The sequence below is a fragment of the Mustela lutreola genome, chromosome 14 (genome assembly GCF_030435805.1).
Source record: "Mustela lutreola isolate mMusLut2 chromosome 14, mMusLut2.pri, whole genome shotgun sequence".
Classification (NCBI taxonomy): Eukaryota; Metazoa; Chordata; class Mammalia; order Carnivora; family Mustelidae; genus Mustela; species Mustela lutreola.
In genome coordinates, this window is record NC_081303.1 from 8,646,540 (window position 1) to 8,658,815 (window position 12,276).

The 12,276-nt window shown below is 40.2% G+C and overlaps 2 protein-coding genes across 26 annotated transcripts in view; one reads left to right on the plus strand and one right to left on the minus strand.

Annotated features, from left to right (window-relative positions):
* CEP170 (centrosomal protein 170) overlaps positions 1–8,808 on the minus strand; it is a 125,259-nt gene extending 116,451 nt beyond the window's left edge. For 10 of the 12 annotated variants that reach the window (XM_059146680.1, XM_059146679.1, XM_059146678.1 and 7 more), the window contains exon 1: positions 8,546–8,808. The gene's annotated coding sequence lies outside the window, so the exon portion shown is untranslated. Of the gene's footprint in view, positions 1–8,111; positions 8,301–8,545 lie in introns of those variants that run through there. The other 2 variants (XM_059146670.1, XM_059146669.1) reach the window with 2 other exon arrangements.
* A 559-nt stretch (positions 8,809–9,367) lies between these two features.
* The window catches only part of SDCCAG8 (SHH signaling and ciliogenesis regulator SDCCAG8), a 229,343-nt gene continuing 226,434 nt past the window's right edge, over positions 9,368–12,276 (plus strand). For all 14 annotated transcript variants that reach the window (XM_059146681.1, XM_059146682.1, XM_059146686.1 and 11 more), the window contains exon 1: positions 9,368–9,738. In XM_059146681.1, the coding sequence (XP_059002664.1) occupies positions 9,492–9,738 (247 nt within the window). In that variant the 5' untranslated portion in view covers positions 9,368–9,491. The remainder of the gene's footprint in view (positions 9,739–12,276) is intronic.

The window sequence follows — 12,276 nt, forward strand, 5'->3', positions numbered from 1 at the left end:
ATATATATCTCAAGAAGGCTATATATATATAGGCCTTAACATATTTTAGAAAAATTAACACATTTGCATATATTCACATCACAAATTCTATGATAATCAATATAGGTATGTATTTAATGAAACTTTGTGTAGTGGTATTACTTCACAAAGGAAAAGGAAGAGAGAAATTGGGCTATACACAAGTTAAAAATCTTTGATGTCTTTGGTAAAAACAAATTTAAAAAGGAAAATGACAATCTGGGAAAAAATTTTACAACATACGTAACAAAGGAATTGCTACAAGTAAATACAATAATGAACATTCTTCAGAAAAAATTAACAAAGGGCACACACAAGCAATTCAGATTAGAAATACAATGGGCAATAAACTTTTTTTGCTAATAAATGTGTTTTTAAAAAACCCTTCAGATATATTACTGATAAGAGAAACCTAAATAAGGTTTTCAGTTTATCATGTTGGCAAAATTTTTAAAAAGATATGTAATATCCAGCATTGGTGTAGGGTTGAAGCAACAACCTCATATACCAATGATGGAACTATATATTGGAAAGACCAGGGCAGGGGGGTGGGTTTCATCAGAAAATTGGAAACGGGTTTATTTTATTTTATTTTAAGATTTTATTTATTTATTTGACAGAGAGAAGTCACAAGCAGGCAGAGAGCGGGGTGGAAGAAGGATCCACCACTGAGCAGAGAGCCTGATGCGGGATGCAGGGCTTGATCCCAGGACTCTGAGATCCTGATCTGAGGGGAAAGTGCCCTGAGGAAACAGCTTTAGAAGTCTAAATATTCCTTGATACAGTTAATTTCTTAAAATACTGGCAAAGAGGGGTGCCTGGGTGGCTCAGCTGGTTAAGCATCTGCCTTGGGCTCAGGTCAAGATCTCTGGATCCTGGAATGAGACAGGCTTTGGTCCCCCTGCCTAGCAGGGAGCCTACTAATTCCACTCTCTCTGCCCCTCCCCCTCACTTGTGTTCTCTCTCATTTGCTCTTCTCTCCCCCCCAAATAAATTAAAAAAAAAAAAAAAAACTTAAAATACTGGCAAAGAAAAATATTAATTTGCACAGAAATTCACAGTTGTTTACAATTTTTAAAATACCCTTAATTTCCATAAATTGTAAGTAAATTATAAGTTTGATAACATGGACTCCTATACCCTCAAGAAAAATTAGTCAGAAGGTTTAATCTCATGATAATATGTTACCAGATTAAACCAAAATAGACAAGAATATGTAACAGTAGCATCATGGGCTAGTGGGACTATAAGAAAGCATTCTTCCTCACATAATGGTATTTTCTAAGTATTCTGCAATAGACAAGAATTAGTTTTGTAATATGAAAAAAAGCATAAAAAATAAGGTGCAATACATTGCTTATCCAATGAGAAGTGTTTATTGAGCAACTGAGCAAATGATAATACATGGAGTCCTCAAGATAGAGATTTTGAAGTTATATCCTATAATAGAGTCCTATTGCCTCAAAAATGTCTTTACTGCTTAAGAATTACTGCTCAAAGTCCTCTATCTGCAATGTTCCTTTTTCACCAAAATAAATATTTTATACCTCTATATCAAGTATGCTCATTTTCCCTATCCTCTGTTTCCTCAAATCAGTTTCTAGCTGACTGCCTTGAGTTCAAGTCCCCTAACATACCCTATGCTTTGAATTTGTACATTACTATTCCACATAAGATGTGAAAACCCTTATCTGGTAAAATACCTTCCAGGAAAAAAAAAAAAAAAGCCAGTTAAAAAAGGAAAACTTTACCTTTTGGTCTCATTTACACACTGTGGTAAAGGATGAGTTTAGGATTGGAGAAAGTTATTATCTCAAAGCCTCTTCTCCACATCATGTCTTTTTTTCCACTCCCAAGAACACTAAAATGTGCAAAACTGCCTCATGGGGATGAAATGCAGAAGGAGAAGACAACTATCCCCGCAGTGTGAGACTGAAAAACTAGTTCTGCTCATCACCCCAAACAAAACGTTTCTTTGTTAGTGGCCCCACATCTGGGGTGATGGGTTAAGGCAACCATACCTTCCATCTGTCTTTTACATCATTTGTCTTTCCAAATAAACCTCTGAGGTAAATGCAATATCACTAGATTTATTTTTCAGATGAAGAAACTGGACTTCTGAAATGAAATTTAAGATGTGTTTAAGATGTGTTTAAGATCACAGAAGTAGTGATTGAATCAATCCCTGACAGCAAATTCTTCTCACTGAAGAGCAATTCTCTCCTGTCCAGTCCACGGCAGCAGTGGCAGCCACATCCACCCGAGAAAGAGCAGGGGCCTGGCTACAAACCAAACTTTGTTCAGGGCTTCAGATTTAGTAGTTTCTGGGGGGAGAATAACTGTGAAGATCCCCATCAAAAAACTGGGAGAAAGGGACTTCTAGCGAAATGTCCACATCCAGTTTAGAAGGCGCATTCAGGTGATCAGAGGGGGTGTAGTTTGACTCAACATCACTTATCTCTAAAAATACTCTTTACTTGGCTTCTGGGACAGCACACTCGTATCTCACTGACCACTTCTTTTCAATCCTTCTGGCTCGCTCCTTTTCCCTTGCTAAGCTTTCACTGCCGAAGACGATCAGGTCTCAACTCTTGGACCTCTTCTCCACCTAACTAACCAGCTCTCAAACTAAGGGATGTCTTCCAGTCCTATGGCTTTAAATATGTTCTACTGGTGATGCTTAAGATTAAATATCTTCAGACCTGAACTTTGCTGAATTCTATACTTGTATATTCCATGCCTACTTGATAGCTCCACTTGGATGTTTAACAGACATTTCAAACTTAACGTATCCCAAACTCTGGATTTTTAAAAAAACAGACCTTGTAACTTTATTTCCGCCTTTATCGCTGTAGTCAAAACCATTAACAACTTAGTATAGATCACTCCGATGGTCTCTTAGCTCACCTCCCTGTTCCCCTTTTCCTGTCCAGTCTGTTCTCCACAAAACACTTCAAACTATACTTTAAAAATACAACACAATTCTTTTGTCAATCCCCCAATCAACCCCCCAATTAACTCCCCAAACACGTGAAGTTAAAAACCCTACAATCTCTATCCGACCTCACCTCCTCCTCTTCTTTCTCCCTCTCGCTCACTCACCTCCAGCCAGTGCTCTCTTTACTCTCCAAATTCACTCGTCCCATTCCTGTCTCAGGACCACTGCACAGTCCAACCACACACCTACATGGCTTACTTCCTCACCTAAGATAAGTGTCAGCTAAATGTCGCCTCCTCACAGGACAGTATTCCCTAACTGCTCCTAAAATGGTAACTCTCAAGGCGCAGTATGTTGTCTTAAGAGGTTATCTTTTGTATAAAAGATGGGCAGCAGGCTAAGAATATATATTTGCTTAACTTTGGAAAAAAAAACTCACTGGAATGATACAGAAGAAATAATAAAAAGTTACCTATTGGATTAGGGAACGTGCTAACTCAGCAACAATGTGAGGGGTAGGAGGGTTTTTCATATTATTTGTTTTTAAAATTGCTTGATTTTTTTGAACCATTTGAATGATCTATCTGAGGGACTACTTAGAAACAAATGAAAAATAGCAGTCTCCCCATCACAGTCTATCCACTTACTCCACATTTTCTTCATTGTGCCTATGCTTCCTTGACTCATTTTTGTCTAATTATCCATTATTATGCAACAGACTGTAAGCTTTGACCAAATTCTTCCATACTGGAGAAAATAATGGTCTTCTTGATTAAAAGCAAACAAAAAACATTCAAATGGTTTTCATTATCTTAGTGTCACCTCTTTTCTCAAGCATATTTTATTTATGTTACATTTACTCTATTTATAAATCTGCATGGCTCTGTACTCGGCTATATCCAGTACACAGCCAGGAGGAAGACATAAGAGGGCTGGCTTGTTAAATTTGTAAGTGTCTAAAAGCCAGGAAGGGAAACTAATCCCTTGGATGACAGACTCATGGAAGATCTCAACAAGTTTTAACCACAGCTACATCAAAGGAGATGGTATCTGAAAGGGTTAAAGTTTAACACGTTCAAAAAATCATCTATGTATACATACAGAATGGGAAAAATCTTAAAATAAAAAAGACACTGGCTTATGTTGACTATATAAAATTGGTGGTTTCCAATTTTTCAAAAAAACAAAATGAAAACCTACATAACTGCCAACTTTTTATTCATTAAGAACTATCATTTCATAAAGAGAGTCATTTTAACATTAGAAAAGAAGAAATATAGAAACTCAAATCCCTTGAATTGCGTAACAATAACTTAAAAGCCATACAACATTTTCCTCTCATTTTTCTTTGCTTAGAACTAGCAAAGATATTACTGTTATTAAAGAATTAACACAATTTTAGACTGTAAACACAAGTGTACAGCTTGAATTAAGGAAAGGGATAGTTTTACTACACTGCATTCAGATCATAATTACAGAATTAAATATAAAAACTAGACCACAACAAAAAGAACAGAACTGACAAAACTAAATCTAGGTGACAACTGATGAGAAAGGTAAAGGAAACAGTATCATATGAAGTTGTAAGGTTATCGTATTTAATTTAGAAAAGCGAAAACCTAGCAAAGAAATACCTTATTGTATTGTATTGTATTGTATTGTAATCTTCCTCTTATGACAGAACTATAACCAACGGGGAGCAATTACACAGTAAAGCAGACACCAGCTCGATTTAATTATGATCTTGCTATTGTACTTTCCAGAAGCTAAATGAGACATCCTATGCCTCTTTGTTCATGTAAGTGTTGTTCTTAGAGAAACTGGACTCAGTAAGGCCTCAGGGATATGAGCAGTAGTAGAAGGTACACTGCACCAGGTAACTGTAAGGTCTCCTCTAATTCTAAAATTTTGTGAATCAGCAAAGAGTATAGTTTGCTTTCTTAATTTACCAAAAAGGATGAGTGGAAAGAATCTGGGCTTTTGTCAAAAAGACAAAGGTTCAGTTATAGGGACTACCACTTAGTAATGCATGAGAGAGAGACAAAATTATTCACTAACTCTAGGCTTCAAATATTCTCAAATTTAAATGTGTAAATTTATACCTTAAATACAAGATTACTGCATGAATTACACACACACACACACACACAGGCATATGCACTGCCTGACACAGTAGGTTTCAAGACATGGTAGATATTAGTCATTTATTCAATAAGTATCATGTTCCAAAGGGTAATATTCTATATTACTTATTACTTATTGATATAAGCAAATAATGACATTCTCTGCTATGTCTCATATTGTTTCTTAAACCTAAGCAACACATACTTGAGATTCTTTTCCACTTTCATGTTCTGTACAATCCCTATTTGTAGGTAAGTAATTTTTTAAGGTTTTCTTTAACCTTGCTTTTGTTCATTTCCTTTCTACCTTTGACATAAAAGAGGTCCTTCAGTATATATGGACCATGTCATTCATTTTGGCCAAAAAAAGTAGAACATAGATATACTCTTGCATAATCATTTACCTAGACTAGACTATCTGTCTAGTTTAATCAATTCTACTACCAGAGAGATGTCTTATTCTTTTGTATGGCCCAGGCTGGCTAGTTCAGTCCCTCAAAAAATTTAAGTAAATAAATTAAATCCCATTTCACCAAGGGTAGTTGATTATTGGAAATCTTGGTTATTAACGTAAGTTTATGAAATAAGGATGGTCTGAGTTTCTCCCCATCAGAAGAAATTCATTTCTTACTGAAACATAGCAACACTCAACATTTTCCTCCATATTATCTACCCACCAAGGATTTTTCAGATGGTATCTAGTTGTTTTTTGTTATACTTCCATAATAATTTGCAACTGTACAGATATTTTAGTTGGCCATTCAGTACATTGCTGTCTGTTAGTTATTTGAATAGGACACTGCTTAAAACCCCAATGTTCACGATAGAGAACAAAATCAATCATTACAAATTCAAATACTAAAAATTATTTTATGGGAGTATAATTTTGCTGAATAAAAAATGTTAAGTTTAAACATAGGCAGTATTCAGTACTAGATGAGTGGTATCTGATTACTATCAGATGCAACAATAAAACTTCACTGTTTTGTAACTGAAAAAAAAACTGACACTTGGAATAAAATAAATCACTAAGCATAGAATTTTTAAAAACACTTTAATATTTGCATTAGTGAGCATAATATATGATAACTTTATAGTATAAATGTCATTATTCTAAGGCTAAGATAGAAAACATGCAGTGGTTATTTACAAAGTAATTGAGAACAATGAAATTTACCAACAAAATACATTTAAAGTTTGATTTAATATAACTCCACATGCTGAATTTAGTTATTTTTAAGTAAGCTAAAATTTAAAAGGGCATATTAATAAATTCTTTCTAAAAAGTCTACTAAAATGCAAAGTAGAATTAAAGGGTAAGATTATGAAGCAAAAAAAGCACTCTGTCAAAAGCAATTAAATGAAAAAACAAATTTTGATAAAAAGTTAGATTTTTTTTTCCCTCAAAAGTTAATCGGAGAATAATGTAATTCACTGAAGAAAAATGAACTTCACAGGTTCTTGTTACAAGGGAATTTTACTTTTAACAGAGCTTACAGAGTTCATCATGCCATAAAATACTACTGAATATCATGACATAATATTAAAATATGCTTACTAATAAGTAGTAGGGAAAAACTTCCAAAAGTTTTTTTCTTATGAAAAGCCCATGTTATCGCCTCTTGGCCTTTTGGTTAAGATCAAGTGTGAAAAGCCCATGTTAGAACACCTTTCCTTATACTGTAAGTTAATTTATAATTACAAAGTTCCACTTCAGTAGAATTATTTTTGCATCACAAGGAAAAGGACTAGATTAATATGACTAGGGGTATCAATGAACTGGATTGTTAAGGCCAACTCAAGGAGCACGTAGAGAAGCTTTCCACAAATTTTCACAGGCTAGGGGGACTAAGGGACCAAACCAAAAGAGTCCACTGGAGGAACAGATCTTGGTTTTATCGGGCTCTGCTTTTCAACAGCAGTGACGCTTGGACAGACAATTCGGTTAACTTTCCACGTTTCAGTGTCTTCCTCTATGTCAAGTGCACTTAGATTCTTGAGTTTTAAAACACCAAAATCCTATGATATCCACAAAGTTAGGAAGGATGCAAAACAGCACTGGTTTTACTTTTTTTAAAAGTAATGGTAGAAAAATAGAAAATCATTTGTACCTTGCAACTGAATTACTAAATTTTTGAAACACATCCAGCTGGGGTTGTGTCAGTCAAGATCTAGATACAGTATTCACAATGTAACTCGCCTCCCCCATTATCCCTCCACCTGCTCCTCCCCATCCTGCTTCATTCTTTCTTCCGCTTGTCTTAACGCCAGCAAACGGTTGTAAGCATTGAGAGCTCAAGATGAAATCATTTTAAAAGATGCATTTTTGAATCAACGATCATCTGCCCCACCACATTTCTCCCAAATGAGTGAATTTTCATTAAGAGAAGGAAAGCATGAATAAACAAATTCAGAAACAGAAATGTACCCGGCTCGCTTTTTGTTTTGACTGCTCAAAAAACAAAACCGAAAGATAGAGCCTAGTCTATTCCCTTAGGAACGTGAACGCGTTACCCACCCAATGAAAAAACAATTCTGCTGGTTCATTTCCTTGCTACACAACAGCCTCGTCGTCGAGTCCCTTCTAAGTCCAGTCTTCAGAGCCATCTAGTCATGTCGTGTTTATCACCTTGGCAATGCTTGGACAGGCACCGTCTCTGTCTTCCAGGGCTCACATTCTTCAAATAAATCCCTACAGCCCTACTAAACACCACCCTTCCCGCCCCCTCGACCTACCCCCACCCCGGGGTTCCATAACTTAGGACACAAATCCCACGTCTTCCCGCCCTGTGTCAGGCATAAAACGAAGGGAAGCACACCAAAACCCCACATTTGAATCTCAGGACAATGAAGCCGACAGGAAGCCACTCTCGCCTCCCCCGGGTTTACTACGGAGCCGGAGCCAGCGCGGGTGCAGTCGCCTGGCAGGGTGCGTGACACCACGTCTTCCACGCCCTCCAACCGCGTCCAGAGGGCGCCTGGCCGGACCTCCACCCCCCTCCCACAAGCCGCCCCACATCCCCCAAACCAACCTCACCAGGAGGCCCGGCACTGTTAGCGGCTCCGGTCGGGGAAAAATCCCTTCCGCAGCTGCAGCGCAGCCATTCCCCCCAGTGCTCCGCCCGCACCCGGAGCGAGCGGCTCCGGCGCAGGGGGAGGGCTGCACAAAGCCGAGAGCGCGCTGCAAAGGGTTCAAGACATTCTCGGGAAGAGGAGGCGGCCAAGGGCCCGGAGGGACGGCGGGTGGGGCTGGGGGGCCGGGTGGGGGAGGGGAGGGGCGGCCCCGAGGAGCCCCGGGTTGGGGGGGGGGGCGCCGCGTGGAGCAGCGGGGGAGCGCCCCCTTCGCCGCCGGGCCCAGCAACCCGGGCCGCGCCCCGAGCCGCCGCTGCAAACCCGGGAGGATGGAGGGAAGCAGCGGCGGCAGCGGCGGCAGCGCCTAACCCGAGCAGCGGAGCGCATCACTTACCCCTCACCGCTGAGAGAGGGACCGGACGGGGGAGGCGGGGCGCGTCGCGTCCCGTGAGTCTCTCGCACGCCGTCCTCCCCCCACCCCGTCGTCGTCGTCGCCGCTGTCGTCGTCGTAGCTGCCGCTGCGGTCGATCTCCCGGCCCTGAGCGCCGCTGGGCAATAACGTTATTCCACACACGCCCCGCACATAGCGGTAACGGCAAAGAGCGGCCGCCCAGTGCGCAGGCGCCTGAGGAAAGGGCGAGGAACCCGGCCCTATCCCCTCAGCCGGCCCAGTCCCAACGATCTCTTACTGCGCAGGCGCCAAACGCAGACAATGAAAAGGGACTGTGCGGAGGGTCTCACCCAAAGGCTTCTCCAGCTGCCTATTGCGCAGGCGTGCTCCAAAGACCTGCTTGGAACAATGAAGAGGACGCTGGCGGTAGCCGGGACTGCAACTAAAAAGGACTACAGTTCCCAGAGGGCAGTGCGCCAACTCCAAGTGGAAGTCTCGCTGCGGGGCATGCTAGGATTTGTAGTGTCGGATGCCTTCAAACTCTAGGTTGTTTGGGAGATTTACAGCTTCTTTTTCTTGAGAATTTATTTGGCTGTTTTGGCAAATGGTCGCGGCTGAAAGACGACGAGCTTGTTATTTGTGTCCTTGAGAAGACTCAAGGACCAACCGCTAACTAACAGACTTAGAAGAGTCAAGGCCTTCAGGGAGTTCTTTCTGTCGGTCGGGTGGTCCAAACAGCAGGATGGGATAAAGGCAGGACTAAGCCAGCCTGGGCTACAGAAAAAGGGCGGAGCCTCCGAGCAGTCTCTTGGCAACCGGATCTGGTCGCCAAACCGCCAAAGCTTGTGGCGCGATGTCCTCTGGGAACTGTAGTATAGTTGGAGGGGCCTTTTAGGAGTCTCGTGACTGCAGACGCACGGGCTGCGGACTACAACTCCCGACGTCCACCATGAGGGCCACTGGGTGGGAAGGGCCCCCCGCGAGCTCTGTCCGGGGTTCCATGCTCCCCAATGACAGCAGCGGCAGCAAGCAGGCGGGCGCTTCTCCGGCGCCAGGGCCTCCTGTTCCCCGAGGGGCGACACTGGACACTTCCCCACGTGACTCCCATCCCTTGGTCCCAGGTCTGTGCATGGCGAAGTCTCCGGAGAACTCTACCCTGGAGGAGATTCTGGGGCAGTATCAACGGAGTCTCCGGGGTGAGTTGCGCCGAACCTCTGCGCCCTAGCCCCTGGGTCCCGGGGCCTACTGAGCGGGAGCTGGCCAGGTGCGTGGCCTAATACCTGGGTTCAGCCCCAGCCAGGACGCAGAGGAAGAAGATGGATGGTGCTGTGATCCTTGAGCAGAGATGAAATAGTTTGCGTTTGTTTTTACCGTGAAGCAGTAAGTTTCCCCCTCAATTCCCATAGTTACCTGAACCAACTCCCTGAGCTTGACATAGGCATCGTTCTCACCCAAGGCCAGCAGAAACTTTTGGGTGGCTCTAGTCCACTCTTGTCCACTTCCCTAATTTGCTCTTTAATCCAGTAAATTCCTGATTCAAGCTTTTTACACATTAAGAGAGTGGTGTAGGCTGCTGAATGCGATTTATCGGACCACGTAAAAGAAAATACTAATTATTTTAATCACAAAAGCTTCCATTTAGTGGTCTAGGCTACTTACATACGTCAAATCATTTTAAACTCACAGCAACATTATGAATATCCCTCTTTTACACGTGGAGAAATCAAGGTGGAAAGAGATTGAGTTAGCCCAAAGTCCACACAGCTGGTTAGTGGCAGAACCAGGTATTAAATTCAGTCACGACTGATTGCCTTAAAAGCCTGTTTTTTTCTTTATTAATCATGCCATGGTTACTATTACTGATACCTTATTTGGTTAATTCAGATTTTCTTAGTGTCATTAGGGATCAATGAGACTTTATAAGAGTGATGTTTGTACTTATCAATAGTTCTGTCATCTTGGACATCATATATACTACCTGGAAATCGCAGTACTATTATTTTAAAGAGGAAGTTATGGTATTGTCTACAGGGTTATTTGTGAGGAGCGAATGAAATAATACACAAAAAGCACTGATTTTTCAGCTTTTTAAAAAAAATCGTTACCCATTGGTAAATACATTTTATGTGGGACATATACATATAAAAGTTTCACTGGAGAATATTCTACTAAATGTAATATACTCTATTCTTTTGCATTTTCTTAACCCTTTAGATCATGACCAGCAGTTTTTGTTTTTGTTTTTAAGATTTTATTTATTTATTTGACATAGAGAGAGAGAGAGTGAGCATGAGTAGGGGTAGGGTCAGAGGCAGAGGATGAAACAGACTCCCCACTGAGCAGGGAGCCGGATGTGGGACCCAGGACTCTGGGATCATGACCAAAGCAAATGCTTAATTGACTGAGCCACTCAGGTACCCATGACCAACGGTTTAAAAAAATTATTTAAAGTGTTTAGAACAACGAGTCACTTAAAAATGTCGTAGAACAATGAGTCACTTAAAAATGTTGTGGCTACTATGTATAAGGCATGCTTGGTGCTGGGGATACAATAAAGAGGTAGACAGTCCCTGTCCACACGGAGCCTCTGCATAGTGGGGGAGAAAGACAATAAACAAAATAATTACAGATGATTATGATAGAGAATAAGGGTAAAGAGTAGTGCTTGGCACATAAGAAGCACTCGCTAAAAGTCTGCTGCTACTTATAATTGGTTCTTGCAGCAAAGTGAAGATTTTTTGAGGAGATGAGAAAGTTTATCTTCTAGTGACTCTAGATTTTGTAAGCATTATTATGTATTGTTTCCATCTGTCAACAGTGTTGTAAACTGTCCACATTCTCAATATTCAAACTGCAAGAATAAAATAATTGGTCTTGATGAATACTCTCTCATCAGCATACTGATGTTTTCAGGAGCTGTTAGATACAAAAATAACCACTTCTGACTTTTCATTTGAAAGCAAGAGGTGCACTGTACACAATGATAATGAGTGATTATTTTTGAGGCTGGTAAATATTTGTTTTTAGTTATAAGTTTCTGCTAATACTTTGTCTCCTCTTACCTTATTTTGAAATGTTATCTAAGCAGTGGGGCTTAATAGGGCTTTTTAGTGCAATAGGTGGTTAATTTCAAATGAGTGCTGCTTTCAGTAATTATTTAGAGTGGAGCGTTTTCATTCACAGGTGAAACATTTTAAAGTAAATTTTAAGTTTAGCGTGACAACTGTATAAGATCATAAAAACAGTTATAATCAAAAGCAAACATGAAGCAGAGAAAAAAGTTAAATTGTTTTTTTTTTTTCAAAGTGATGGCTTTGACAGTGAAACAAGAAATGGAACCTGACTTTTTTGATGGGTTTTCAGGACTTATTTTATTATTTATTTTGTAGCATTTTAACTTTTATGCGTGGTTTATATAACAGTTTATGGAAGGAAACAGCTAATCCTGAGTTATAGTACAGTCAGAAGTTCTTTGCTTCACACATATAAATTAGGCCTTTTGAATAGGATAATTCCCTTTGAAGTCAAAATGTGTGCTTCTGAATAAACAAAGTATGGTGGCATTATTTTCCATGTGGAATTTCATTATTTAAGTGTTTGTGCCTAGTATTTGAGAACTTGTTACTATACAATCAGATAAAACATAATCTGAAGGTTTTTTTGTTTCATTTTGTTTTGGTTTTGTTGCTTTCTTTGGTTTTGTCTATCTGCCATTACTTCCCCAAAATGTTTTA